The 26925-nt window shown below is 40.1% G+C and overlaps 1 protein-coding gene across 1 annotated transcript in view; it reads left to right on the top strand.

Annotated features, from left to right (window-relative positions):
* The first annotated feature begins 571 nt into the window (after positions 1-571).
* LOC126100859 (origin recognition complex subunit 3) overlaps positions 572-26925 on the top strand; it is a 107903-nt gene continuing 81549 nt past the window's right edge. Inside the window, exons 1-3 of the mRNA XM_049911527.1 lie at positions 572-716; positions 21484-21621; positions 26285-26408. Of these exons, the coding sequence (XP_049767484.1) occupies positions 669-716; positions 21484-21621; positions 26285-26408 (310 nt within the window). The 5' untranslated portion in view covers positions 572-668. The remainder of the gene's footprint in view (positions 717-21483; positions 21622-26284; positions 26409-26925) is intronic.

Consider the following 26925-nt stretch of genomic DNA (forward strand, 5'->3'; position numbering starts at 1 on the left):
GCGTCAAAATTGTTTTCAATGTCTCGACGAATAAACAAATAGAGACAGAGTGTTCATCAGCTTTTGCAGTCGTCTGACACAGTTGTCACTCATACAGCATTCTATATGCAGACTAGTAGTTTTGCCAAATACTTTTAATTGGCATCAAAACCTGTCTATACCTGAGCTCTACAGAAATAGTTTTAAAGTTCAGAATTACATTCAATGCTGGAGGTTGACGTTAGGTGGACGATTTTATTGAGGGTCCAATAAATTACTTCGTTTATTCCTCTTCGTTGAGCTAAAGTAAGGTTCTCAACTTCTCAGTAACGGGCAGCTTCTGTTCACAATCATTTTACAGCGATATATTGAGAGCAGTTAAGTAGACAACTTTCTACTTATCCACAATGGAGAAGATAATTAAAAATTCCTACCGTGTAAACAGATAACAGAGCACTTTTGCAACGAAACACAACAGTAAATCACGCTCTTCAAACAATTTTTTTATGTTTAAAAATCTTTTACAATTTACATGATCGACAACCATTCTGTTCGATTTGATTTCGGATATGCTTGTATGTATACACCCTCTCTGACTACCCTCGATTTTTTTTGGCGGGAATTAGTAGTGTTGTTTACTTTTATGTTGGCATTTAGTCAGCTGTGTGGTGAGGTGCAACCTGTTAATAATGAAGGACGTCAGTGGAACGGATTATTCAACAACATCTGTGTCGAAAGTATGTGCAGCTTCCGTTAACATGTCGTTTACACTTTCATTTGCGTTTGTATTTTATTCGTATCGCAACATACATTTTACAGATCAGTTGATCGTATTGTACAAAAGACATCCTAGTTTTTATCTTATGATATACGTACTTACATAATTCTCTAACAACATCCTTACCAACATAGGTTTATGTGAACACAGTAATTATTTAATTGTTTTTCTTATGATGTACCAGCATTTAGTGTGTCAATTTTTGAGACATTATTTTATACATACAGTATTATACACAAATCTATGATATTAGTCACATTGTTCAAATGATCAAACATTCATAAATTCCTCAGTTGAGTAATAGCATTTTTCACCTGATCATATCGTTTTCTCAATAGTGAAGTGCTCCAGGCTTAGTAAATCTCTATACTTTAGCTTATTGAACACTTTCATTCAAATGTACCGAGGTGCCTGTTGGAATAACGTTAAGTGATATTTTGGAAACATGAAATTTTATTTGTGTCTAGTGTTGTACATGTGCAGGAAATGGTTTTCTTCAGTTATGTACAGAAAGATGATAATCTCAATTATGTAGGGGGGGGGGGGGGGAGCAGTGGTGAGGATGTAGGATTTAACTGGGGATTACAGACCACAAGTAAAAAAACCCACACACACCACTACCCCAAAACACACAAATGACGAACAAAAAAAAAAAAAAATTACAAAAATCTACAGGATTCGGACACTTCCCTTGACCTGGCATATCCTTTTGTCCTGACACGCGGTGGTTGGACCTCCACTAATTCATCAATAAACAGCCTATCACTCACTGGCAGAAGATGCCAGCAAATCTGCAGGTGACAATGAGGAGAGTATTAGACATATGACAAAATCAGCAAACAGAGATTACACATCCTGTGCAGTCTTGGGCATATTCTAAGATTGGTGAAAGGAAAACAACAAGCGGTAGAAAGAAACAATAATCAACTGTCCTTGCCTGCACACCAGTTAAATATCAGCTAGATACAGCAACAGAAGACCAAAGTAGTTGCCAAAAAAGCATACATTCTAAGAAGTAAAATGTTTAGTCAAATTCCAGATATTGGAAGAGAGCAACAGCAACTCTCAATATGCTGACTATGTCCAGTACATCTATTCCTCTCATGCTAATTTGTAAACAAGTGATCCTGAAAATGTTGAAACATTGAAGAGGGAGGACTTCATTGCAGTTGAAGTAGAAAGGAAAACTGCCATGAGTGGTCACTCGTATGTTGCTCAAGTCTTTCAAATGTACAGTGATGGCTGTGAAGTAAATTGTTTTACTAGAATTGTTTCTCCTACAAAATTGGAAGCTGCAGAAGGTGGTGATAACCTTTGTTACTTCAAATTAAGTAATGTGAAACTACCCTATCCCATACACAGCACTAATCGCTAATGACCATAGAAGTTTTGCGCCCTAAAACCAAAAACAAAACACAGCACTAAGGCTCATTATGAAAACGTGATTTGGTTCTAGATTGATGTTGCTAAATCCATTGTGCACTGGGTTTGTTATTGCCATGATTGTTACTAATGTTGCCACAGTAAATTTAGGGTCCTGTAGGCCTAATTCATTTATTTAATCAAGAGGTTCAGTTAACTCTGACACATGGGCCTGTTAACCCAGTCACTGAGGTTAAATGATCTAAAAGTAGGCTCAAAGTTCTTTTCCAGTTCTGTAAAATCTGTAAGGGATAACGCAATAGTGACAGTGCATGTAGTTCTTGTATATATTTTCTTCCATATTGATGAATAAAGTTAGTTACATAGTTACGGGTTCCATTGATGAGTCTCACAGTAACCATTATGATGTGGAATGTGTCAAGTGCATAAGAAATGCACACGTGAATGAAGGGCTGCTCTTTTTTTTTTTTTTTTTTTAAAGCTTCAAATTTTTTTTAACTACCCCATGCTCTTAAATGGCACAAAATACATATATTATACCTATAGGGCCTATATTTATTTATTAATCTATGGTATGGATGAAAACTTCATCTGTGGAATAGGAGGAATTGTTAAGGAGATATGATTTCAATTTATTTTTAAAACTGTTACTGCTGTGTGTCAGACATTTTATGTCATCTTGTAATTTATTCAAAAATTTTTATCACAGCAATTTTACTCTTTTCCGAGCCAAAGGTAGGATAAGAGGAGGATAGTGTAAGTCTTTCTTCTTCTGGTATTATTATCATAAATGTCACTGTTTTTTGTTTTTAACCAGAGAGCAAATTTCATTACTGAGTAACTGTACTGTGAGGCTGTTGTAAGAGTTACTAACCTTTTAAAGAGATGCCTACAAGATGCCTATGAGCCCCACACATTATTCTAAGCATTTTCTTTTAAGCAGTGAATACTTTGTGCCAAAGTGTTGAAATACCCCAAAATATTATTTTGTATGACATCAGAGAGTGAAAGTATGTGAAGTATGTTAGCTTGTTAATTTCTATATCCTCAAAATTAGCAATTATTCTGATAGTAAAAGTTGCTGAACCTAGTTGCTTTAGGAGATCCAAAATATGAATTTTGCAATTAAGATTCTCATATATATGTACATCAAAAACTTAGTATACTTTACCATGACTATTGACTTCTATAGATGTGTTATATTTATTGAAGGAACTGTACTCCTTGCAGTAGAAAATTGGATGTACTGTATTTCTTTCAAAGTTCAGAGCAAGCCTATTTGCACAGAAAACCAATCAATAACAAAAGTTTTAAAAAGACCCATTCTTGAAGTAAGATTTCAAGGGAAGAAACAAAATAGGCCCAGCTAACCCCAACTTCCCCTATAGTGCAGTGATAGATAATATTTTGTTGGTTCTTGAATAATGTGGAACAGGCTTTCTTGGATGGGCAACACACATTTTTGTACAGTTTTTTTAAATTTATTTAACGTAATAGGATTCATCACATGTGGCTTGAATTCCACCCAAAAATTAAACCATATCTGATAATAGATTCAAAGTCATTGTGGTATACCACTTTCCTGCTGTTTGCTTGTTACAGAAAATAGCATGTTCATCGCAAAAGCAAAACTGTTTAATTCAGTAGCGAAATAATCTGTGTGCACATGTCGTATCAGACTTTTGTCCAAGTTTAGTCCCAAGAAATTGATGGACTGAGCTGCTTCTATAACTTTATTTTTATGTACGATATTAATGCACAGATTTTTTTTATTGTTCAGTTTTAAACTGTGTTAAGTATATTTTAGATATTAAGTTTAAGAACATCTTATTTAAATTTTGTATCGAGGTTGTTAAGTGTGATTATTAAACCATCCAGAATTTCCCTTACATTTCTTTTTCAATAAGAACTGAAGTATCATCAGCAAACAAGACTGGTTGGACAGTGATATTGAGAGGTAAATCATTTATATAAAAGAAAATAGGATTGGCCCAAAGATGAATCCTTGAGGGACTCCTTGTGAAATTGTATCCCACTGAGATGCATAATTTATTTTATTAGATGTTACAATTACCCTTTGCTTCCTAAAAGAATGGTTTAAATCATACCTAACTGGAAGAGTGCAGAAGTTGAAATAAGCAGTTCATATAATATGCAAAAAACTGGTGATTTCTCAAACTGGGGAACAATCAAGAATGGGGTGCCACAAGGTTCGGACTTGGGTCCTCTACTGTTCTTAATATATATGAATGACTTGCCATTCTATATTTACAAAGATGCAATGCTGGCACCTTTTGCCGATGATAAAAGTATAGCAATCGCACCCAACAGACAAGCATTAACTGGTGAAATTGTAAACGATGTTTTTCAGAAAATCATTAAGTGGTTCTCTGCAAATGGGCTCTCATTAAACTTTGGCAAAACACAGCACATACAGTTCCACGCAGTAAATGGAATGTGCCATTAATAAATATAGACTTTGATCAGAAATCGGTAGCTAGGGTAGAATATTCAAAATTTCTATGCATTGCATTGATTAGGGGTTGAACCGGGGGGGGGGGGGGGGGGGGAGGGAGACACTGAAGATCTGCTGAAATGTTTGAGTTCAGCTACTTATGCTATTAGGGTCATTGCAAATTTTGGTGATATACATCTCAGTAAATTAGCTTACCACCCCTATTTTCATTCTCTGCTTTCGTATGGCATCATTTTCTGCGGTAACTCATCATTGAGTAAAAGAGTGTTCATTGCACAAAAGCGTGCAATCAGAATAATTGCTGGAGCTCATCCCAGTTCATCCTGCACACACTTGTTTAAAGAGCTAGAGATCTTCACTGTAGCCTCACAATATATATATTCGCTTATGAGATTTGTTACTAACAATCAGAACGAATTCAAAAGTAATAGCAGTGTACATGGCTACAATACTAGAAAAAGGATGATCTTCACTGCTCAAGGTTAAATATAACTTTGGCTTAGAAGGGGTTACATTATGCTGCCACAAAAGTCTTTGGTCACTTACCTAATAGCATCAAAAGTCTGACAGATAGCCATATAGCATTTAAAAGGAAATTAAAAGAATTAATGGCAACTCCTTCTACTCATTAGATGAATTTTTGGATATATTTATTTATTTATTTAACCTGGCAAGATTAGGGCCATCATAGTAAGTGGGTAATTTCCCTACCCCCCACCCAAAAAAATGTAATATTTTGTGTAATGTAGTATCTTGTATAGACACCTTTTATTAACCTGACACGTTCCACATCATTACGAAGTGTCGTATTCATGATCTGTGGAACAACTACTAATCTGATATAATGTAATCTAATCCACTTATGCTGTACCTGTCTAGTTTATGAAGTAGCATTGAGTGATTCACTGAATTGAATGCCTTCATAAGATTGTAGAATATACCTGCCACTTTATTGCTTTTGTCCAGTGATTAGTCGATTTTTTAAAATGAATTCATTAATTGTGTTCATGGTGCTTTTCAGTTTTTGGAACCCATATTGATTTTTGGAAATAACATCATGTTTCATGATCAAATTTGTTATCTAAACTGCAGCTATTTTTTCAAATGCTTTGGATTACGCTTAGAGGATAGAGAAAGGATTGCAGCCATATTCTCCTTTGATCCTTTAGTGTATAGTAGTTTTACCTCTGCATCCCTACATACATCAGGGAAGTTGGCTTGCTCAAATGACTGACTGATTATTAAAGATATAAGTTGTGTTATTTTACCGTACACACATTTAATTACACGATGACCTCTGTGTTAGTGACTACTTCCCGTTGATTCTCTTGTTGCCTTCCCACCTCCCGATGACCAGGTTTCCTTGCTGGGCTTCCCATTGTGCTGATTGACCTCTACATACCTCCCAGGTCATGTTTTGAACCTCCTTTGTCACTTTGTATTGATGAAGTCATCTTTTATGTGTCTGATAAGATAGTCCGTGCTGCCGGTGTTGCCATTACCCTCTCGACAGGCCCCGTTCACTGTCGGCTAGTTCCGTGGTGGAACATGGCTATTGCCACCAATCTGCATGATCGTCGTCGTGCCTTGTAACATCTTAAGTGGCACCCATATTACGTTGGTTCTATCACTTTTAAATGTCTCCGCACCATGGCCCATTACCTAATCAAACAGAGCAAATGGGTTTGTTGTGAACACTTTGTCTCCTCTTGTACCTTCGTCACGGGTGCGGGATACTCTCTGCACCTTCCAAGGCTGTCAGCAGCAGTCTTCCTTCCCAGGCCTTGTCCTTCAAAGTGGCCTTTTGTACAGATCCATCAGTTCTTGCAGAACACTTTGCGACCCATTTTGAAATCGCAGTGGTGGCAGCCTCATACCAATCTGCCTTCCTCCACCAGAAACAGAGGGCTTTTGTTTTACCCTTGTCAGGTGGAATTCTACAATGAACCTTTTACCAAATGGGAGCTTCTTCTGGCCCTGTCTTTTTCTCTTGATTCTGCTCCTGCACGTTACTCCATCCATAACCAATTGCTTCAACACCTCAATCCTCCGCAATGGCAATATTTCTTATAGGTTTTTAACTGTATTTGGCTCAGACATTTTCCCCTCTCAATGAAGAGAGAGAATTGTGGTTCCTGTCCTTAACCCTGGCAGGGATCCAGTGTCCCTTGATAGTCAGCAGCCCATCAGCCTCACAAATGTCCCCTGCAAGTTACTAGAATGGATGGCTGCTCATCGGCTAAATTGGGTCCTTTAATCTCGGTCTTTTATCTCCTTACCATTGTAGCTTCCGGAGGGTACGGTCTCCGATCGATCATCTGCTTTTCTCAGTGCTGCTACCTTGTCACAGGTTTCGTGTATATTCATAAGGCCTGCAACACAGCTTGGGCTCCATTATATCTTCCTTACACTCCACGAGTGGAATCTTCGGGGCCCCCTCCCGATTTTTATTTGCCAGTTCCTGTCCCATTGGTAATTCAGAATCCAGGTTGGCACTGTTCTCAGATCCCCACAGACCCAGAAGAATGGTGTTCCACAGTACTGCATATTAAATGTCCTTCTTTCTGTGATTGCTATTAATGGACTTGTGGCCTTTGCTGGACCATTAGTCATCCCTGATCTGTATGTGGTTGATTTCTGTATTTAGGCTAGTCCCCACTCGGTGGCCTCTGGAATGACAGCACGAGCATGCCATCTGACGCACTTCCCCATGGACATCATCACATATCATTTTTGATGAAGATACAAGTGCTGAAATCACACAGGAGAAGTTCCTTGCAAGAACCACTTGATTTTTATGCTCATGAGAATATTTGACGATGGCAGTATTAAAGTTCCACAGGCAGGACAAGATGCAGATTCATTAATTGTGGAAACAGCTATTTCCCAATTTGCTGTGTCCGATAGTGTGGCAATCGTAAGTTAGAACATTGGCGTGCTTATTCTCCTAATGGGTCGAGGAAACAACAACGACAACAACAACTTGTACTTCCGTAAACCGGGAAGAGGGAAATCAGGAGGTACGTGGTACTCCAGTAATTCTTTCAATTTTGAACCTGCATTTGCCCTTTTCGGTCATGCCATCACAGGATGTGGTACCACGCCTCCTTTTTTTGGCTGAGGAAAAGGGAAATGACTAAACCTTATGGAGCGACTGCCACACCTCAAAGTGCAAGCTGCTGAATTTGTTAAACCCTGAGTCTTACTAGCATAGGCAGGAGAACAGCTGATGTTAGCACTGTATGGGAATTCAAACTGCATGACTTTGGACGAGCTCAGGTACGACCTCCTTGTCGGATAAGCAGCAGCCACCATCAAGTCGCACTCTTAGCTCTTTATAGTTTAATTCTTAACTTCTTTGCATGTTTTTGGGCCCTCGGATCCGGACGTCCTTGTCGGTTGACACTTCCCTGACGGTGATTGGCGAACCGTGGCGGGGTTGCAAATACCTGGCTGGAAGGCAAAAGTTGGTGCTGGCTGCAAGGCTGTACCCTTACCACCAGGTTTGAGGTACTGCCCACTGCTGAAAGTACTTCTGAGCCAGCAAGGGCGGCCTCGCCTGTTGCGGCAGTGGCCGGTCTTCCTGAGAGGTCCGGACAAGTGCAGAGGGTGGGATTGCTTGTCATTGGGAGCTCCAATGTTAGGCGGGTGATGGAGCCCCTTAAGGATATGGTAGCTAAGGACAGGAAGAAAGCCAATGTGCACTCCGTGTTCAATACCAGGGGGAGTCATCCGAGATGTGGAAAGGGTCCTTCCAGATGCCACGAAGGGTACAAGGTGCAGCCAACTGCAGGTGGTGGCTCATGTCGGCACTAATGACGTGTGTCGCTATGGATCAGAAGAGATTCTCTCTGGTTTCCAATGGCTATCTGAGTTGGTGAAGACTGCGAGTCTTGCTAGTGAGATGAAGGCTGAGCTCACCATCTGCAGCATCATCGACAGGACTGATTGTGGACCTTTGGTACAGAACCGAGTGGAGGATCTGAATCAGAGGCTCAGATTGTTCTGTGACTATGTAGGCTGCAGATACCTCAGCTTGTGCCATAGGATGGTGGGCTTTCAGGTTTCACTAAATAGGTCAGGTGTCCACTACACGCAAGAGGTGGCTACATGGGTAGCTGGCGCTGTGTGGCATGGACTGGGTGGTTTTTTAGGTTAGACAGTTTCAGGAAAGATCTAAAAGGGATCCCGTCTCAAAGGGTACAGGGAAAAGAAACGACGAGAATCGACCATGCAACAGTCGTTATTGCACTTGTAAATTGTTGTAGCTGTGTTGGAAAAGTACCAGAGCTTCAAGTGTTGATAGAAAGCACTGAAGCTGAAATCGTTAGAGGAAAAGAAAGCTGGCTAAAGCCGGAGATAAATTCTGCCGAAATTTTTACAGAGGCGCAAACCATGTTCAGAAAGGATAGGTTAAATAAAGTAGGTGGTGGTGTGTTTGTGTCCGTTGGTAGTAGTTTATCTTGTAGTGAAGTTGAAATAGATAGTTCCTGCGAATTACTATGGGTAGAGGTTATACTCAACAGCTGTACCAAAATAATAATTGGCTCCTTCTACCAACTCAGATGATATAATAGCTGAACAGTTCAAAGAAAACTTGAATCTCGTTACAAATAAGTACCCCACTTATACAGTTATAATTGGTGGAGACTTCACTCTATCCTCGATTTGTTGGCGAAAATACACGTTCAAAGTCGGTGGTAGACAGCAAACATCTTCCGAAATTGTACTAAATGCTTTCTCTGAGAATTACTTTGAACAATTAGTTCATGAGCCCACACACATTGTAAATGGTTGCGAAAACGCACTTTACCTTTGAGCCACAAATAATCCTGATCTAATAGAGATCGTCGTGACGGACACAGGGATTAGTGAACTCAAGGTCATTGAAGCAAGGCTCAAAACCATATCACCCAAAACCACATAAAATAAACGCAAAATATATCTATTTAAAATGGCAGATAAAAAATTCGCTTGATGCCTTCCTGAGAGTGAGTCTCCATTCCATCCAAGCTAATTATGTAAGTGTAGATCAGATATGGCTCAAATTCAAAGATACAGTATCGACAGCAATAGATAGATTCATACCGCATAAGTTAATAAGAGACGGGACTGATCCACCATGGTACACAAAACACGTCAGAACACTGTTGCAGAAGCAACAAAAAAAGCATGCCAAACTCAGAAGAACGCAAAATCCCCAGTACTGGCTAAGTTTCATGGAAGCCCAAAATTTAGTGCGGACGTCAATGCAAGATGCTTTTAATAGTTACTACAATGAAATATTGTCTCAAAATATGCTAGAAAACCCAGAGAGATTCTGGTCGTATGTAAAGAACACCAGTGGCAAAAAACAGTCAATACTGTCACTGCGCGATAGCAATGGAAATGTTGCCGATGATGGTGCCATGAAAGCAGAGTTACTAAATACAGTTTTCCATAATTCCTTCATGAAAGATGATGAAGTAAATATTCCAGAATTCGAAACCAGAAGAGCTGTTAGCATGAGTGACATAAAAGTAGATATTTTAGGTGTTGTGAAACAACTCAAATCACTTAAGAAAGGCAAGTCTTCCAGTCCAGATGGTATACCAATCAGGTTCCTTTCAGAGTATGCAGACACAACAGCACCTTTCTTAGCAATCATATACAACTGCTCACTTGATGAAAGGTCTGCTCCTAAAGACTGGAAAGTAGCACAGGTCACACCAATATCCAAGAAAGGAAATAGGAGTAACCCATTGGATTAAACCCATATTACTGACGTCAATTTGCAGTAGGATTTTGGAGCATATACTGTCCTCAAATATTATGAAACACCTTGAAGAAAATGACTTATTGATACATAACCAACACGGATTCAGAAAATATCTTTCTTGTGCAACACAGCTAGCTCTTTATTCCCATGAAGTAATGAGTGCTGTCAACAAGGGATCTCAGATTGATTCCATATTCCTAGATTTCCAGAAGGCTTTTGAGCCAGTTCCTCACAAGTGACTATTAATCAGATTGCGTGCATGTGGAGTATTGTCAGTTGTGTGACTGGATTTGTGATTTCCTCTCAGGTAGGTCTCAGTTCATAGTGATAGATGATAAATATCGAGTAGAACAGAAGTGAGGTCTGGCATTCCGCAAGGTAGTGTCATAGGCCCTCTGCTGTTCCTGATTTACGTAAATGATCTAGGTGATAATCTGAGCAGCCCCCTTAGATTATTTGCAAATGACGATGTAATTTACTATCTAATAAAATCATCAGACGATAAATTCCAATTACAAAATGATCTAGAGAGAATTTCTGTATGGTGTGAAAGGGGCAATTGGCACTAAACAAAGAAAAGTGCAAGGTCATCCACATGAGTACTAAAAGAAATCCCATAAATTTTAGGTATACAATAAATCGCACAAATTTAAGGGCTGTCAGCTCAACTAAATACCTAGAAATTACAATTCGGAGCAACTTAAATCGGAAAGACCACATGGGGAAGGCGAAACAAAGACTTTGCTTTGTTGGCAGAACACTTAGAAGATGCGACAAACCCACTAAAGAGACAGTCTTACACTTGTCTGTTTGCTGCTGGAATATTGCAGCATGGTGTGGGATCCTCACCAGGTGGGACTGACGGAGAACATCAAAAAAGTGCAAAGAATGTCAGCTCATTTCGTGTTATCGTGGATGAGAGTGTCACTGATATGATAATCAAGTTGGGGTGGCAGTCACTGAAACAAAGGCGATTTTCTTTTGCGGCGAGATCTGTTTATGAAATTTCAGTCACCAACTTTCTCTTTCGAATGTGAAATGAAAATATTTTGTTGAGATCCACCTACGTAGGAAGAAATGATCGTTATAATAAAAAAAGAGAAATCAGAGCTTGAACAGAAAGATTTAGGTGTTCCTTTTTTCCACGAGCCATTCGAGAGTGGAATGGTAGAGAAGTAGTTTGAAAATGGTTCAATGAACCCTCTGCTAGGCACTTAAGTGTGAATTGCAGAGTAACCATGTAGATGTAGATGTAAAGTCTGCCCCGAGAAAATCTTAAACATGGATAGCTACCACCGACATTGGATGCAGCAAGGTTGCACTCATTGCAATCCTGCCATCAGGTGCAGTCTTGGCTTGGGAAGTGAACTGATCCATGCCAGTGGGACTGGAAAAAATCGTACCAAGCTTGTGCCCTGTGATGATGACAAAAGATGCTCCACCACACACGCTATAGAAGATGGTTTCCTGCTCATGCAAAATAGGATGCACAGCAGTATGTGGATGTTGCAAATCTGGACTGAACTTCTCCGAGACATGCAAACACTGTTGTGCCTTATCTCGTGAGAACACCCTGGAAACTGAGCTTGACAAGGGTGAGGAAAAGAGAGAAGATATGTTCAAGAACTAGGAAGTTGGTGAAGCTGCCGCAATGGATCCTGAAGATCGGATGCTGGAATAGGGCCTGCCACAGTCTCCAAAATGACCTCGATGAAGTTTGATAAAGTATTAATCTCTGATATTTAAATTTTTTAAATGTTGTCATGCACTTTCATTTGTTTATTTGTGCAAATTTTTACATTGTTCATACATATTGGCCATTAGTATGTGCTTGGTTTTCATTTTAACAACCCACTCCTACCAGTTAAGACATAGATAAAAATGAATAAAAATACACATGAATGAAGAAAATTATAATGACATACATTGAAAACACATATGTGTTCATTAGAGAGCAGTCTCGCCACAGAAAATTTCATTTCATTCAATAACTTTGACTTAAAAGAAAAACAACAAAATGTAATTACTTTGGCTTTAAGTGTATGAACATTTAATAGTGCCTAATACTGAAAAACTAGATGATTTTGTAACATGAAATTTTATGCTCTACAGTGTTGATAACGACATTTTTCATTTGGAATAGCCGATTTTGAGTTACAGGCGTTTGAACCAGCATTTTAGCCAAGTTGGTAAAAATGAACAGACTTTGACAACAGATTACAGCCACATGGCTGCATCAATTTTGATATTTAAATTGGTCATTTGACGCAAAATGCCATGCTGTTTCATTGTGCTAGGGCTAATATTTTCAGTAAGATGCATAATTTCCTGAAGAAAGTGCAAAAATTTCTTGATTTTTTGGCCACAAAAAGTTGTCCCGGGGGTTTGGGACATCGAAAACTTGGATTCAACATACTCTCAGCTATATACACAGGATAAAAAAATAAGGTCTCCTATCTCATTTTTTGCAAGCAAAAAGTATCCCATTACTGTATTACAAGTTCGGCGCAAAATATTTTTATATCTGCTACAATGCATTCAATTGTGGTCTTTGTTTCTGCAAAGTGCTATCAAAATGAAACAAACACACAGCCTGTATTTGAGTATCTGTAAATGAAACAATTTTGCATAAGCTTATATTATTTGTTTGTCATAATTAACTTGTTTCCCAATTAGTAGTTGGTAGAAGTGGGGTCCTATTTTTGCTTCAACCCGTGGAAAGATGGAAGCAGTTACAAACTGTCCTCTACATGTACATCCATACTCTGCAAGCCACCGACTGATGCATGGTGGAGGATATGTTGTACTACAGCTAGTCATTTAGTTTTCTGTCCCACTCACAAACAGTGTGGGAAAAATGACTGCCTATACACCTCCATATGAGCCCTAATTTCTCTTATGTTAACTTCCTGGTCCTTACAAAAAATGTGCATATGTGGCAATAGAATCTTTCTGCAATCAGAAGCAAGCCCCCCAGCGATATATTTTTTTCCCCTCTGAGGTGCTTTGATGTCTTCTGTTATTCCTACCTGGTGGGGATCCCAAACACTTGAGCAGTACTCAAAAATGTGTCACCAAGGCATCTGTGTTAACTTACATTTTTCCACATTTAGTGCAAGTTGTCATTCATCATGCAACTAGAAATTTGTAAGCTTCTGCTGTCAATCAATAATGATTCCCTTCTGTACACCACAGTGTCATCAGCAAACAGTTGCAAATTGCTCCTCACCCTGCACATCAGATCATTTATGTACTAGTGTACAGCAAATAGAAGTAATCCTGTAACACTTCTCAGGGATGCTCCTGACAGTACCCTCATCTCTGATGAACACTTGCTGCCTGGGATAACATTCTAGGTTCTATTACTTAAGAATTCTTAGAGTCACTTGCACATCTGGGAACTTAATATATATGTTCAGACCTTTGTTAACAGTCTGCAGTGGGACACTGCGTCAAATTCTTTCTGAAAACAGAGGGATATAGAATCTCCCTGGTGCCTGTTATCTGTGGCTTGCAGATGATGATGTGAGAAGAGAGCAAGCTGAGTTTCATACGAGCAATGCTTACTCTGTTCCTGCTGATTTGCCCACAAAAGCTTTCCCATTTCTGCAGTAACATATTCACTCATCTATGTATACACTGTATTATTGCTGAGGAAAACTACTTCCTCCTCCTCCTCCTCCTCCTCCTCCTTTTTTTCTAGGCCTGTTACGTTCAGCACCCCTCAGACTACCCTGAGGATGTCCCTTCATCTTTTCCTTGGATGGCCAATATTTCTTTCATCAGCTTGTGATTTATTTCTTACCAGTTTCACAATCTTTCTTTCATCCATTCTGCCTGAGTGTGTTACTGAGGATAACAAGTGTACAATCAATCAGTGTATCTTTGTACCACTTACCATTTTTGTTTCAAATGGCTGCAGCTCCACCTACTTGCATTATTTTGTACTAAAAGTAACAATTTTGTATCACCTCTGTAATTTATAGTTAGTACTTCAGTTGTCTTTCCAACTTCCTACAAGCTCTTCATCTGTGATTATTCTTTGTGTCGGCTGTGAGGAGAACTTCTGGTAACAGTGATTTGAGTTGAACAACGCCAGGATGATAGAAATATCTTGATATTTGGGAGTAAACCTACAGTACTGAATTACCACTGTTTGTTTTTACTTCTTACTAATGCCTGATTTCCTTCTGGAGTGATCTAAATTTTCACAGAGCATTAGGTATGGGAAAAATTCTTTGTTTTTTAAGACTGGTCTAAAGTTATCCTGAATGGCAGTGTTACATCGTACCAGCCTTAGAATTGAAATTCGGCTCTAATAGGCCACAGTTAGGAAACATTTTCACTTTTCCAAGCACTCAATAAATGTAGATGTCAAATGTCATAATGCTTTTTGCAATTTATTATTTTGTTTGTGTCCATTATTTTCAAAAAATAGTAAAAAGTCATACATAGCTATCCCAATTGACTGTACTAAATCTCTGTAGTGCTGCTTAGTCATTTTATAAAAAGCTCTGAATTTTGAACCCATCTACCTGCAGCTCCTCACTACTACAAATAGCCTGCAAATTGTGTTTTTCTTGAAATATGGGTGAACACAAAATTTTATTCATCTTTATGTGCCTTTCATAATGAAATTTGCCTACTGCATTTTTGGCTGGGAGTCCCCTTTCAGGGAGTTTAGCCACTTGGTGCAAGTCTCTTCGTTTCATACCACTTCACCACCTTGCTTGTCAATGGTGGCGATGAAATGATGATGAGAGCAACACAACACCCAGTCCCGAGCAGAGAAAATCTGTGACCCAAATGAGCATCGAATCTGGGTCCTTCATGTGGAATCTGGCTTCACTGACCTCTCAGCTGCAGAGGCAGACTGCTGTGATGATAATTACTACCTGTAATAATAACCGAGCACCACATCTCCCTGTGAATGTGAATCTGTACTCGATATACTGAGTGTAACAAAAATGTGTTTGAGCAGAATAACACTCAGTATCCTGAGCCCTTCATTCTCCCACCCATCAGCTGCAGTTTCTGTCCCTTTGGAGTAGTGCTGTGTGTGGAACTGCATTGCCAACCAGTTGATCACAAGTCAGCAGTTTAGCTCACCTGTGAGTTTTGTCACTTCTGAATGGCTCCATGTGCAGATGCCTTTACTAATAAAGCCTGTTTTAGTCTTAACATTTGACTATCACCCATTGGTTAGTATTTTCACTTTGAAATCACTCCAAATGGTTTACTCTAAACGCAAATTAGATTGTGTGCCTCAAATCTTGTCATGAACTGTACAGCAGGAATTAATCTACAGCTGGACGTTGACAAATCTAGTTTTCCATGATCTATGGAGTGATAGAAAAATTGACATTACTTTGTCGCTTTTATTTGTTAGGCCTCTTCCAGTTTAATGGAAAGTACTTCATCTGTCTCCCTTCGTACACATGGTTGTATTGGAGTTGCTCTGAATTAACCTAGTCTACAAATTGCTCTCTCTTCGCTAGTTGTTATGGTCAAAGAATGACAAGAGCTGTGCATTTGATCTAGTAATGCACGTTAGCTTACCCAGAGTTCAATATTTCCCTTGCATGATCACTACCTTGTAAAAAAAAACCTTCTTGGTTTTTTGAGCCCTTTTTCCAGTCTCATATTTCACATTTTATCCAATGTTGTTGGACTGTTTTCAAATTCTCTGCATAGTCTGTTCCCTTTTATGCAAGTATCCCAAGTACTGAAGCTATTGGAGACATCTGTACTGAAGAGATTGCATTTGTAGGATCTCCCAAATCTTTTAGTTTACTTCTAAGTTTTGACTGTAATTCAAGTATCTAGTCTTGTGCTAAGATTACTTAATTTTATGATATCCAAGTTGTATTTAGTGAGAGTGGCAACTGTAGACAGAGTTTTTTGTCATCTAACATTACTGCTACAAAATCCTGGATGCAAAAAGGCAACAAGTTATCTATAGAGGATCGGTGTGAGGCAAACAGAAGCACATAATAGAAAGCAGTTAACACTAGCTTTGATGCTCTTCCTCTTTTTCTAGTAAGAATACACACTTTCTCCCTCTCTGTGCCCTGTCCCTCTCCTTCTCTTCCTCCAGCCCTCTCCATCCCCCCCCCCCCCCTCTCTCTCTCTCTCTCTCTCTCTCTCTCTCTCTCTCTCTCTCTCTCTCTCTCTCTCTCTCTCTCTCTCTCTCTCTCTCACACACACACACACACACACACACACACACACACACACACACACACACACACACAGAGAGAGAGAGAGAGAGAGAGAGAGAGAGAGAGAGAGAGAGAGAGATTGTACATGCAGTGAGTCGCGCCTCCTATAGGTAGGTGGTTTTCTTTCCCTTATTTTACGTATAATACTACTACAAATGGTACTTCTTCCTCTGCAATTACCAGATCAGCTCAAGGTTTCAAATTTCAAAATGAGTAAAGTGGGGCAGCAGAAGGAATGCAGTTTAAATCCTCATGGCTATCCAGATTTAGATTTTCTACGATTTCCCAAATTCAATAGAGGTGAATTCTGTGATGGTTCTTTTGAAAAGGACACAGATGATGTCCTTTCCTGTCATCCTCCAATTTGACCTTGTACTTTATCTCAAATACTTTACTAATGAGACTAGATGCTAATCTGCCTATCTTCTTTAGAGGTTTTAAAGGTTAGCTGCTTTCTTTCGTTGTCAACATGCATTAAAGTATTAGTGTTTTAGTATAGCCTTGTAATGAAATATGTCAAGGACTTTATGACTTTCTTTTAAAATATTCCACAGTATCCCCACTCCCTGTCCTAGATGTGTGGACTGATTCAGGTAGGAAGAATGTCGTAAAACTTCTGCATCATCACCTGAGGCAGAGTGACCCACAACTGTTGTAAATGGTCCTTAGGGATCTTGTGGCCACGAGAGTACCTCAACGTCACACGAATAGTTTGTGGAGACACGTGAGTCGTGTAGATGAGTAGTACCCCGTTGAAATCTGTAAAACGATACTGTCGCATGAGAGGTAACATGTGAGGATGCAGGATGTCCGTGATGTACCATTGTTCCTCCACAGTTCCCTCAATCAGTACCATCCGTGAGTTGAAGTAATACCCAGTGGCTCTCCACACCATGGCACCAGAAGTAACACTGCTCTGCCACTCCAAAACATTGGAAGAATGGGACCTCCACCCAAGTCGCCATCATTCTCGCCTATGACAGTCATCCGGGGTACTGTTCATCACTGAACACAATGCAGTGTAAGTAATCAGAAGTCCGTGTTACCTGGTCGTGGCATCACTCCCTGTGTAGCTTTGTGTGTTGTGGTGTTTATGGCAGCTGATGCCAGTCTCGAACCAGTGGAATGGGATGATACTGAATATTGCAGGGAGTCAGTTACTTGTTCTCAGTTGACGGGTGCAGATGTGAAGGGGATACTGTAATGTGCTCGGTTCACAATATCACAATCATCCCACGTGGTGGTCAGACATGGTAGCCTGGAACCTTGAGAACGAGTATGCATGCTCTTGTGTTCCCGTGCAATTTGACATTGGGCCTCTGTCACATATGTATTCCCCACAATTCAAGATATTGTACAATTTGAACAGCCAGCCAAATGGAGAACAATAGTGAGGCCCCTTTCAAAATGTGACAAGTGCGGATAACGTTGTTACACACGAGTATGTGGGATCTCCGTGTCTCTCACAATCGGCACTCAACATCTGTCACTCTTTAAACCTCTTATATACCCTACTGGGCCCAGGTAACAACGTTAAATACGAACAATACTAATGCACTCTAATCGCCATTCTACATGTCGCATAGGACTGCAACTTGAATTGTTCACATACTTGCCAGTGATGTGTGTATATACAAAGTTATATTCCCATCGGATTATATCTTCTTGCTGTGTCACTTTTTTGTTGGGCATGCTTCTGAGTTATATTGGTGGCCTTTTATTATGATGTATTGTAAGAGGAAAAACTCTATTGATAGATGTCCCACATCATCTGCAGAAGCCTTTCACCCTCTCCTTCCTTAGAAGCCTGGTCTTAGAAATTACCAGAACACACGTTGGAATTATCAGCCAACGGCCTTGCCGTAGTGGTAACACTAGTTCCTGTCAGAACACCGAAGTTAAGTGGTGTCGGACTGGACTAGCACTCGACTGGGTGACCGTGCGGTCTGCCGAGTGCTGTTAGCAAGTGGGGTGCACTCAGGCCTTGTGAGGCAAACTGAGGAGCTTCTTGATTGAGAAGGAGTGGCTCTGGTCTTGGAAACTGACATACAGCCGGGAGAGTGGTGTGCTAACCACATGCCCCTCCATATCTGCATCCAGTCACACCTATGGGCTGAGGATGCCACGGCGGCCGGTCGGTACCGTTGAGCCTTCTTGGCTTGTTAGGGGGAGTTAAGTTTTTTTTTTTTATGTTGGAATTACATTAGGATGTATCTCCTAACCAGTTCAGTAACTGTAAGATCCTGCAGTGTTGCCATCACTCTTACTCTCTTTAAAGAATGGTAGAACCAACATGGTATTCAATTCCTTTGAAATCCTGTTTTTCCTCATATGTGTGTTGATAAAGTGCAGGAAACAAAACTTTTGATTGTCTGTATTTGAGGAGTTCTAGATTGTCACCTTCACTAGCAACCATTTCATTTTTCAGCTAATTTAAAACGTCATTTACTTCTTTTATGGTGGTACCATTTATGATGCATATTTCTCCCCTTATTTCTTGTTTGTATTGTACTAAGTGATTGATCTATATAAGAAAGGTAAAAGAACTGACCGAATAATTACAGGCCAATATCCTTAATGTCAGTTTGCTGCAGAATTATTGAACACGTTCTGTGTTCAAATCTAATAAATTTCCTTGAGACAGAAAAAGATTGTTCACAAATCAGCACATATTTGTAAAGCATCACTTGTAAAAAGCTCAGCTCGCTATTTTCTCACATTATATCATGCAAACCATGGATGGAGGGCAACAGACAGTTTCCATATTCCTAGATTTCCGGAAAGCATTTGATACGGTGCCCCACTGCTGATAGGACACAGTATGTGGTTCTCAATGGCAAGTGTTTATCAGAGACAAGGGTACTGACAAGAGTGCCTTGTGGAAGTGTCATAGGACTGCTTTTATATTCTGTATACATAAATTACCTGACAGACAGGATGAGCAGCAATTTATGGCTGTTTGTAGGTGACGCTGTGGTCAACGTGAAGTGTCATTGTTGAGTGACTGTAGGAATATAAAAGATGACTTAGTCAAAATTTCTAGTTGGTGTGATGAATGGAAGCTTGCTCTGAATGTAGAAATCTGTAAGGTAACGCAGGTGACTAGGATTCGAATACACCAGTAGTAGGGAGCAGCTTCACACAGTAACTTTGATTAAATATCTAGGCTTAAAACTGCAAAGCAAAATGAGATGGAATGACTACGTCAGGTTGGTAGTAGGGAAGGCGAATGCTAGACTTCATTTTATTGAGAGAATTTTGGGAAAATATAGCGTATCCATATTGGAGACTGTGTGTAGAATGCTAGTGCAACCCATTCTTGAGTACTGTTTGAATGTCTGGTATCCCCACCAGGTCAGATTAAGGGAAAACATTGAAGCAATTCATAGGTGGGCTGCTAGATCTGTTACTGCTAGGTTGATCAGCACCCAAGTTTTATGGGGAAGCTTCACGAAATTGGATGGGAATCCCGGAGGGAAGACAATGTGCTCTCTGCAAGGTACTACTGCACAAATTTTGACAACTGGCATTTGAGACTGATTGCAGAACAATTCTGCTGTGGCCAACTTACATTTCGTGTACGGATCACGAAGGTGCAAGAAATATGTGCTTGTTTGAAAGCTTTTAGACAGTCATTTTTCCCTCGTTCTATTTGTGAATAGAACAGGAGAGGAAGTGACTAGTACTGGTACAAGGTATTTTCTGCCATGCACCATATGGTGGTTTGCAGAGTACATATGTAGACATAGGTGTAGATTTAAGCTTGAATTGCGTTAAATCTTTTTTTTTTTTATTATTATTATTATCCCCACTTACAAAATTCAACATTGTTTTTCTCTTTTATCTGTGTCAAGATATTTTAGAACGTGTTCATTTACTTCATTTTCCGTTCATTTGCTTTTAATCCTATCTGATAAGGAACACACCTCATGCAGCAGTACTCCAAAAGGATGGACAAGCATAGTTTAGGCAGTCTCTTTGATATATCTGTCACATCTTCTGAGTGTTCTGACAGTAAAAGGCAGTCTTTGGTTCACCTTCCCCACAGCATTTTCTATGTGGTCTTTCCAATTTGTGTTGTTCATAATTGTAATTCCTATGTATTTAGGTGGAGGAGAGTATACAAGTTCTCATGTTTCTGTGCCATTAACAGTGGATGGTATTGTAAAGCTCATATTAGACAACAACAAAAAAAAAAGTAAATCACAGCTAGGCAGCTCTCTTGGCATGCAGAGTGGCCAACATGCAGTCAGAGTTTCAGAAGGACTCGTGTGTCTTTCAGCTGGTTATCACATCAGATATATTACCCTGCATCTGTCAATCAGTTGCTTGTTTGTGTATTTAACAGTATGAACTGAAAAGTAAATCCAGCTGCTGTATAATATTATTAATATGAAAATTCCAAGAGAGCCTCATATCTGTCTTCAGTTTCAGGAATTGCACTACTTGCTGCCTGTATCATCTTGTGATAAGGAAATACCACCTTCTGCACTGAGTTCAGAAGTAGATGTATGTTGTGTTCTAAATGTAAACACCACTTACGTATTAGGCCGTAGACGTGTTCTGTTTGGCTGACTGCTGCCTACAATGCGGAAAGAGGAGCGTCCTGTGATCAAGGGATATGTGATCAGCATATCTGTTGTCCCTCCAGTCATTTGCAGCAGGCCATTTTGCTATAGGAGCTCCAAAGTCTGCCACTTCCTGCTACAGAGAAGTTTTGCAAGGCAAACTGTAGCCAGTAGTAGCATTTTCTGATTGCTGTAGGAATTGGCTGTTCTGTGCCTTGTAGTAAACATGAAAATGAATTACATATGCTGCACAGTTAGAAACTTTCTAAACATGCATGGTTTCTCCAGTGAATTTTGTGTGAAGTAATTATTATTTTCAGGGTTGCTTTGTGTTTAAGAAGAAACAGGGGAAGAGAAGGAAACGACTGAAGACTGCTTCAACAGATGAATATCTTTACTCTGATCTGTGGTATGTGTCATATAAGGAGATGTGGAAGAAGATTGAAAATAATTTGAAGGTAGTGTGTCATTAAACTTTTTTAAAGATTGCTATCATTTATTTTAATGATATAAATAAAATAGAAAGGAACATTCCACATGGGAAGAATATATTAAAAACAAAGATTCCATGACTTACCAAACAGGAAAGCATTGGTAGATAGGCACAATAAAAAAAAAAAAACACACACACAAAATTTCGAGCGTTCGCAACCCCCGGTTGCTTCGTCAGGAAAGAGGGAAGGAGAGGGAAAGATGAAAAGATGTGGGTTTTAAGGGAGAGGGTAAAGAGTCATTCCAATCCCGGGAGCGGAAAGACTTACCTTAGGGGGAAAAAAGGACAGGTATACACTCGCGCGCACACACACACACATATCCATCCACACATATACAGACACAAGCAGACATATTTAAAGGCAAAGAGTTTGGGCAGAGATGTCAGTCGAGGCGGAAGTGCATAGGCAAAGATGTTGTTGAATAACAGGTGAGGTATGAGTGGCGGCAACTTGAAATTAGCGGAGATTGAGGCCTGGTGGATAATGGGAAGAGAGGATATATTGAAGGTCAAGTTCCCATCTCCGGAGTTCGGATAGGTTGGTGTTAGTGGGAAGTATCCAGATAACCCGGACGGTGTAACACTGTGCCAAGATGTGCTGGCCATGCACCAAGGCATGTTTAGCCACAGGGTGATCCTCATTACCAACAAACACTGTCTGCCTGTGTCCATTCATGCGAATGGACAGTTTGTTGCTTGTCATTCCCACATAGAATGCGTCACAGTGTAGGCAGGTCAGTTGGTAAATCAAGTGGGTGCTTTCACATGTGGCTCTGCCTTTGATCGTGCACACCTTCCAGGTTACAGGACTGGAGTAGGTGGTGGTGGGAGGGTGCATGGGACAGGTTTCACACCGGGGGCGGTCCCCAAACCACCTTCCCTACCCTCTGGCTCCTACCCTTGTAACCACCCCCAGTGTAAAACCTGTCCCATGCACCCTCCCACCACCACCTACTCCAGTCCTGTAACCCAGAAGGTGTACACGATCAAAGGCAGAGCCACGTGTGAAAGCACCCACGTGATTTACCAACTGACCTGCCTACACTGTGACGCTTTCTATGTGGGAATGACCAGCAACAAGCTGTCCATTCGCATGAATGGACACAGGCAGACAGTGTTTGTTGGTAATGAGGATCACCCTGTGGCTAAACATGCCTTGGTGCATGGCCAGCACATCTTGGCACAGTGTTACACCGTCCGGGTTATCTGGATACTTCCCACTAACACCAACCTATCCGAACTCCGGAGATGGGAACTTGACCTTCAATATATCCTCTCTTCCCATTATCCACCAGGCCTCAATCTCCGCTAATTTCAAGTTGCCGCCACTCATACCTCACCTGTTATTCAACAACATCTTTGCCTATGCACTTCCGCCTCGACTGACATCTCTGCCCAAACTCTTTGCCTTTAAATATGTCTGCTTGTGTCTGTATATGTGTGGATGGATATGTGTGTGTGTGTGTGCACGAGTGTATACCTGTCCTTTTTTCCCCCTAAGGTAAGTCTTTCCGCTCCCGGGATTGGAATGACTCCTTACCCTCTCCCTTAAAACCCACATCCTTTCATATTTCCCTCTCCTTCCCTCTTTCCTGACGAAGCAACCGGGGGTTGCGAATGCTCAAAATTTTGTGTGTGTGTTTGTGTTTTTTTTATTGTGCCTATCTACCAGCACTTTCCCGTTTGCTAAGTCATGGAATCTTTGTTTTTAATATATTCTATCATTTATTTTGTTTGTCAAATTTGTTGTCCTATGGTATCTCTTGATTTAGTAGTTCTTAACTTTTGTTTTGAATGTCTACCTTATATTCACTTTCAAACCTGGATTTTAATCAAACTATAGAAGCAACAATTTAAATGATTGAGAAATGGCAGTATTATTATGCACAGTTGCAATTAGATGCTGATGGTTCTTAGCAGCGATACTGTAATTACGGTTAGAAAAGTAACAGTCACAAAACTGAGTGAGTGGAAAAATCGATGAGATAATGAGTGATGTTGAATCATATGTTGGGGTCTGACAAAGTACAGCTGTTTCTTCTATTATGAGGGAGAAATGTGCATAATGAGATATTTATTCATTTGATGTGTCCAGGTCCTGAAAATAATTTCAGTAGTGCTGGAGCATAAATAACATACACATGAAGATTTACATACAAAGAATCCACTACAGAGGAAATTCAGTATAGATTTTACACAGAAGTAACAAATTTGTGAACACACATTATAGAGATGTTCCTATTCAGATGCTGTACTCGTTAGTAGCAAGGAACATAACACCACACAGCAGCATTTAAATTAAGTTTGCCATGGAAGTATGGTGCTACAACTGGTAGGTTCCTGGTGTGGGCAGCAATAGCAAAGAAAAGGACAGTTAGTGCGAATTGTCTGTAATGAACTGATATGTGGTGAAACCAAACTACAGTCTCATTGGACAACTATGCTAGCTGTACGTGTCTACTGAAATATTGGATTTTTCTCAATATCATATACATATGAGTAATGACTGAAAATGCCCTCATGCAAATTGTGCCATTTCAAAATATTTCATTTCATTAAAAGGCACCGACAGTTTTACGTAGCCACAGTTGGGACGCCTTGCGGCACCACTGCGTGCTTGGCGCCAGTGTATGCCGCACACATGGCACACGGGTGTGGTTTAACTTCACTGGAGCAGTAGCCTGTTCTGCTTATTGCCGCTCACAAGTGAACACTTCCGTCAGCAGGACTGCCCATACGATGCAATGTGTGTGCCCTCTGTGCCAGGTTTCTGAACTACTCCACTGTTCTTCCCGTACCAACTCAGCTGCCTCCATCATGACATGTGCTGGTGAGGATACAAAACATACGTATGTAATTTTGATAATTTTGATTCTATATAGATCAGCTAAGTGACAATTAACTTGTTCAATTGTTATGATCATATTGGGGTATCTGGAATTATTGTCTGACTATTACCAGTTGTAGTACCTTGTTTCTGTTATTGTGTCATCAGTCACTTTTTCTGTTCAGCTGCACAGTCTGCCATTAAGGCTATACAAGCATCCAGGAAGCCTCTATCAATTGTTGTCTCCCACTCCAGCACTCAGTAATGGCAGTCACAGCTGTTTATCTTCCATATAGTGGCCGAGAAGCTACCTACCTGGAGTGCAGTCATAGAATGACAGCCAAGGCAACATGTTTAAAACCATAGCTGCCGGCAGTTGAGCAGCAAACAATACCTGAAAAGTTCATGTGGTGGTATAATGATAGGCTTTTTGAAAAACTTCATACCTAATTTCTTACTTATGGGGTTACTACTGTTAGAGTACTCATGGGGTTACTAGTGTTAGAGTAAGAAAAGTAACAATATAGTGATTTTTGGCAATAATTCATTCTTAATCGTCAAAAGGAGGGAGGGGAGGGGGAGGAGGAGGAGGTGGAGGAGGAGGAGGAGGAGGAGGAGGAGGAGGAAGATCCACTGGAAAACTTATGCACAGATGGAACAGTTATGTGTTTTGCATGGAGCTTGCTATTACATTTAACATATAAGTTGTGTAAACAGAGTCCTCTGTTATTGTGTGCATTGCTGATTTTGAAGGTAATCATTTCATTGTCATGCCAAGAAAGGCTTGAGTAGTTTTGTCAACGTCAAGTCTCTGGCGTAGCATTGTGATCCATTGTACACCGCTATTTTTAACAGTTCTGCAAAGTGTGGGAGTGAAGAGGACTTTGCAAAGTCGGATAAGACTTGACACAAAATTTGAGATCTGACAGGAGGCCGAAGCCTCGAGTACATTTGCATAGCCGTGTTGTCAGCCTTCAAACTCAGTTGCAATATGCTGATTTATGGTGCAAATACAGCAAATTATTTATGTTCAGGCACTGTCTGTTTATGGCTAATTGCTGTTGCAGAGATTGTCTTTAAAGTTTTCTCAGTGTGACTGGTAAGACCGTTGTTGTGGTAATCTAAAATATATGGGGACTGTAATATAAGTATGATGTGGTGCAGTGCATTCAGTTTATGAAGAAATTCCCAAGTTGAATGTAAAAGACAGCATGTGTCAAATGTTGCTTCACAATATGGTTGCAGACCAGACTGTGAATACTGTCAGTTTACATCTTATACTACCTGCTGAAAATGACTAGGGTAGTTGTAAAAATATTTTGGAAAAGGAAATCCATTAACTAATTGATTGCATGAAAAAATTCAATCTAGACAGAGCAGCTGGAATGGCATAATGTGTCGGTGAGGTGTGCCTGCTTGTGTGTGTGTGTGTGTGTGTGTGTGTGTGTGTGTGTGTGTGTTTGTTTGTTTCTTTTCTGAAGGAGGCTTTGGCCATAAGCTCAGTGTGTAAAGTCTTTTGTTATGCCTGCCTGCAACTCAGCATGTCATCTTTACAGTGAGTAGCAGTCTGTCCTTTTCATAATTATTTATATTCCAACCTAGACTTTAATGGTTTGATTCTGTTATTTGCGTAGGTATGTTAGCAGGGACAAAACATCGTCTTCATTACACATTATTTCCTCCCAGTAGTCTCGTGTACTACCCCTTTTCTTCTATTTTACAAGAAGATAAACAAAGGTTAATTTAAAGCATAGTTACCATTCCCCATCCTGTTTTATACTGAATATCAATATTGTTTCAGGAACTAAGAGACAAGAGCTTCAAGAAAGTGCTGGAAGATGTAATAAATTATGCATCAAACTGCTATAATGGGCCAGAAGTAAAATTTCAAGAAAATGTTGTTCCTATTGCTGGATTATTAACTGGTGTGTACATATAATATGTAAACTATATAATTTTTTATTTTTATTTCTTCCTTTCCCATTGTCTTCTTCTCTCCTCTCCCCTTTTGCTGGCTCCATCCACCTCAACCACACTCTGAGCACACTCTCCCAATGCTGCATTTAGCAGTAGCAGCCCACCATCCTGTCCCCGCCAACACTACAGCATCTTCCCCCAGCCACCGTACCAGCTTTCCCCTTCACCCCTATATGCTGGTGAGAAGGGGGGGGGGGGGGGAGGGGAGGGGAGGAGGTGGTGAGGTCGCGTGCATGTAGTCTCTGACCAATAGCTTAATAGCTCAAAATATCTAACAATTTTCTTTCAATGCGCCTGTCTGTCGCTTAAGTTCTCCTTTATGCAGTGAGTAGTAGACTAGCCATTTTGTATTATTATTCCATCCCTGATGTTCAGTTATTGTACTTTTTTATTTCTGGTATCCTGTTCACCTTTTTTCCTTCCTTTGTACTAAATCCAGGCTCACACTATTTTAACATAATTATG

Source organism: Schistocerca cancellata, chromosome 9 (genome assembly GCF_023864275.1).
Source record: "Schistocerca cancellata isolate TAMUIC-IGC-003103 chromosome 9, iqSchCanc2.1, whole genome shotgun sequence".
NCBI lineage: Eukaryota > Metazoa > Arthropoda > Insecta > Orthoptera > Acrididae > Schistocerca > Schistocerca cancellata.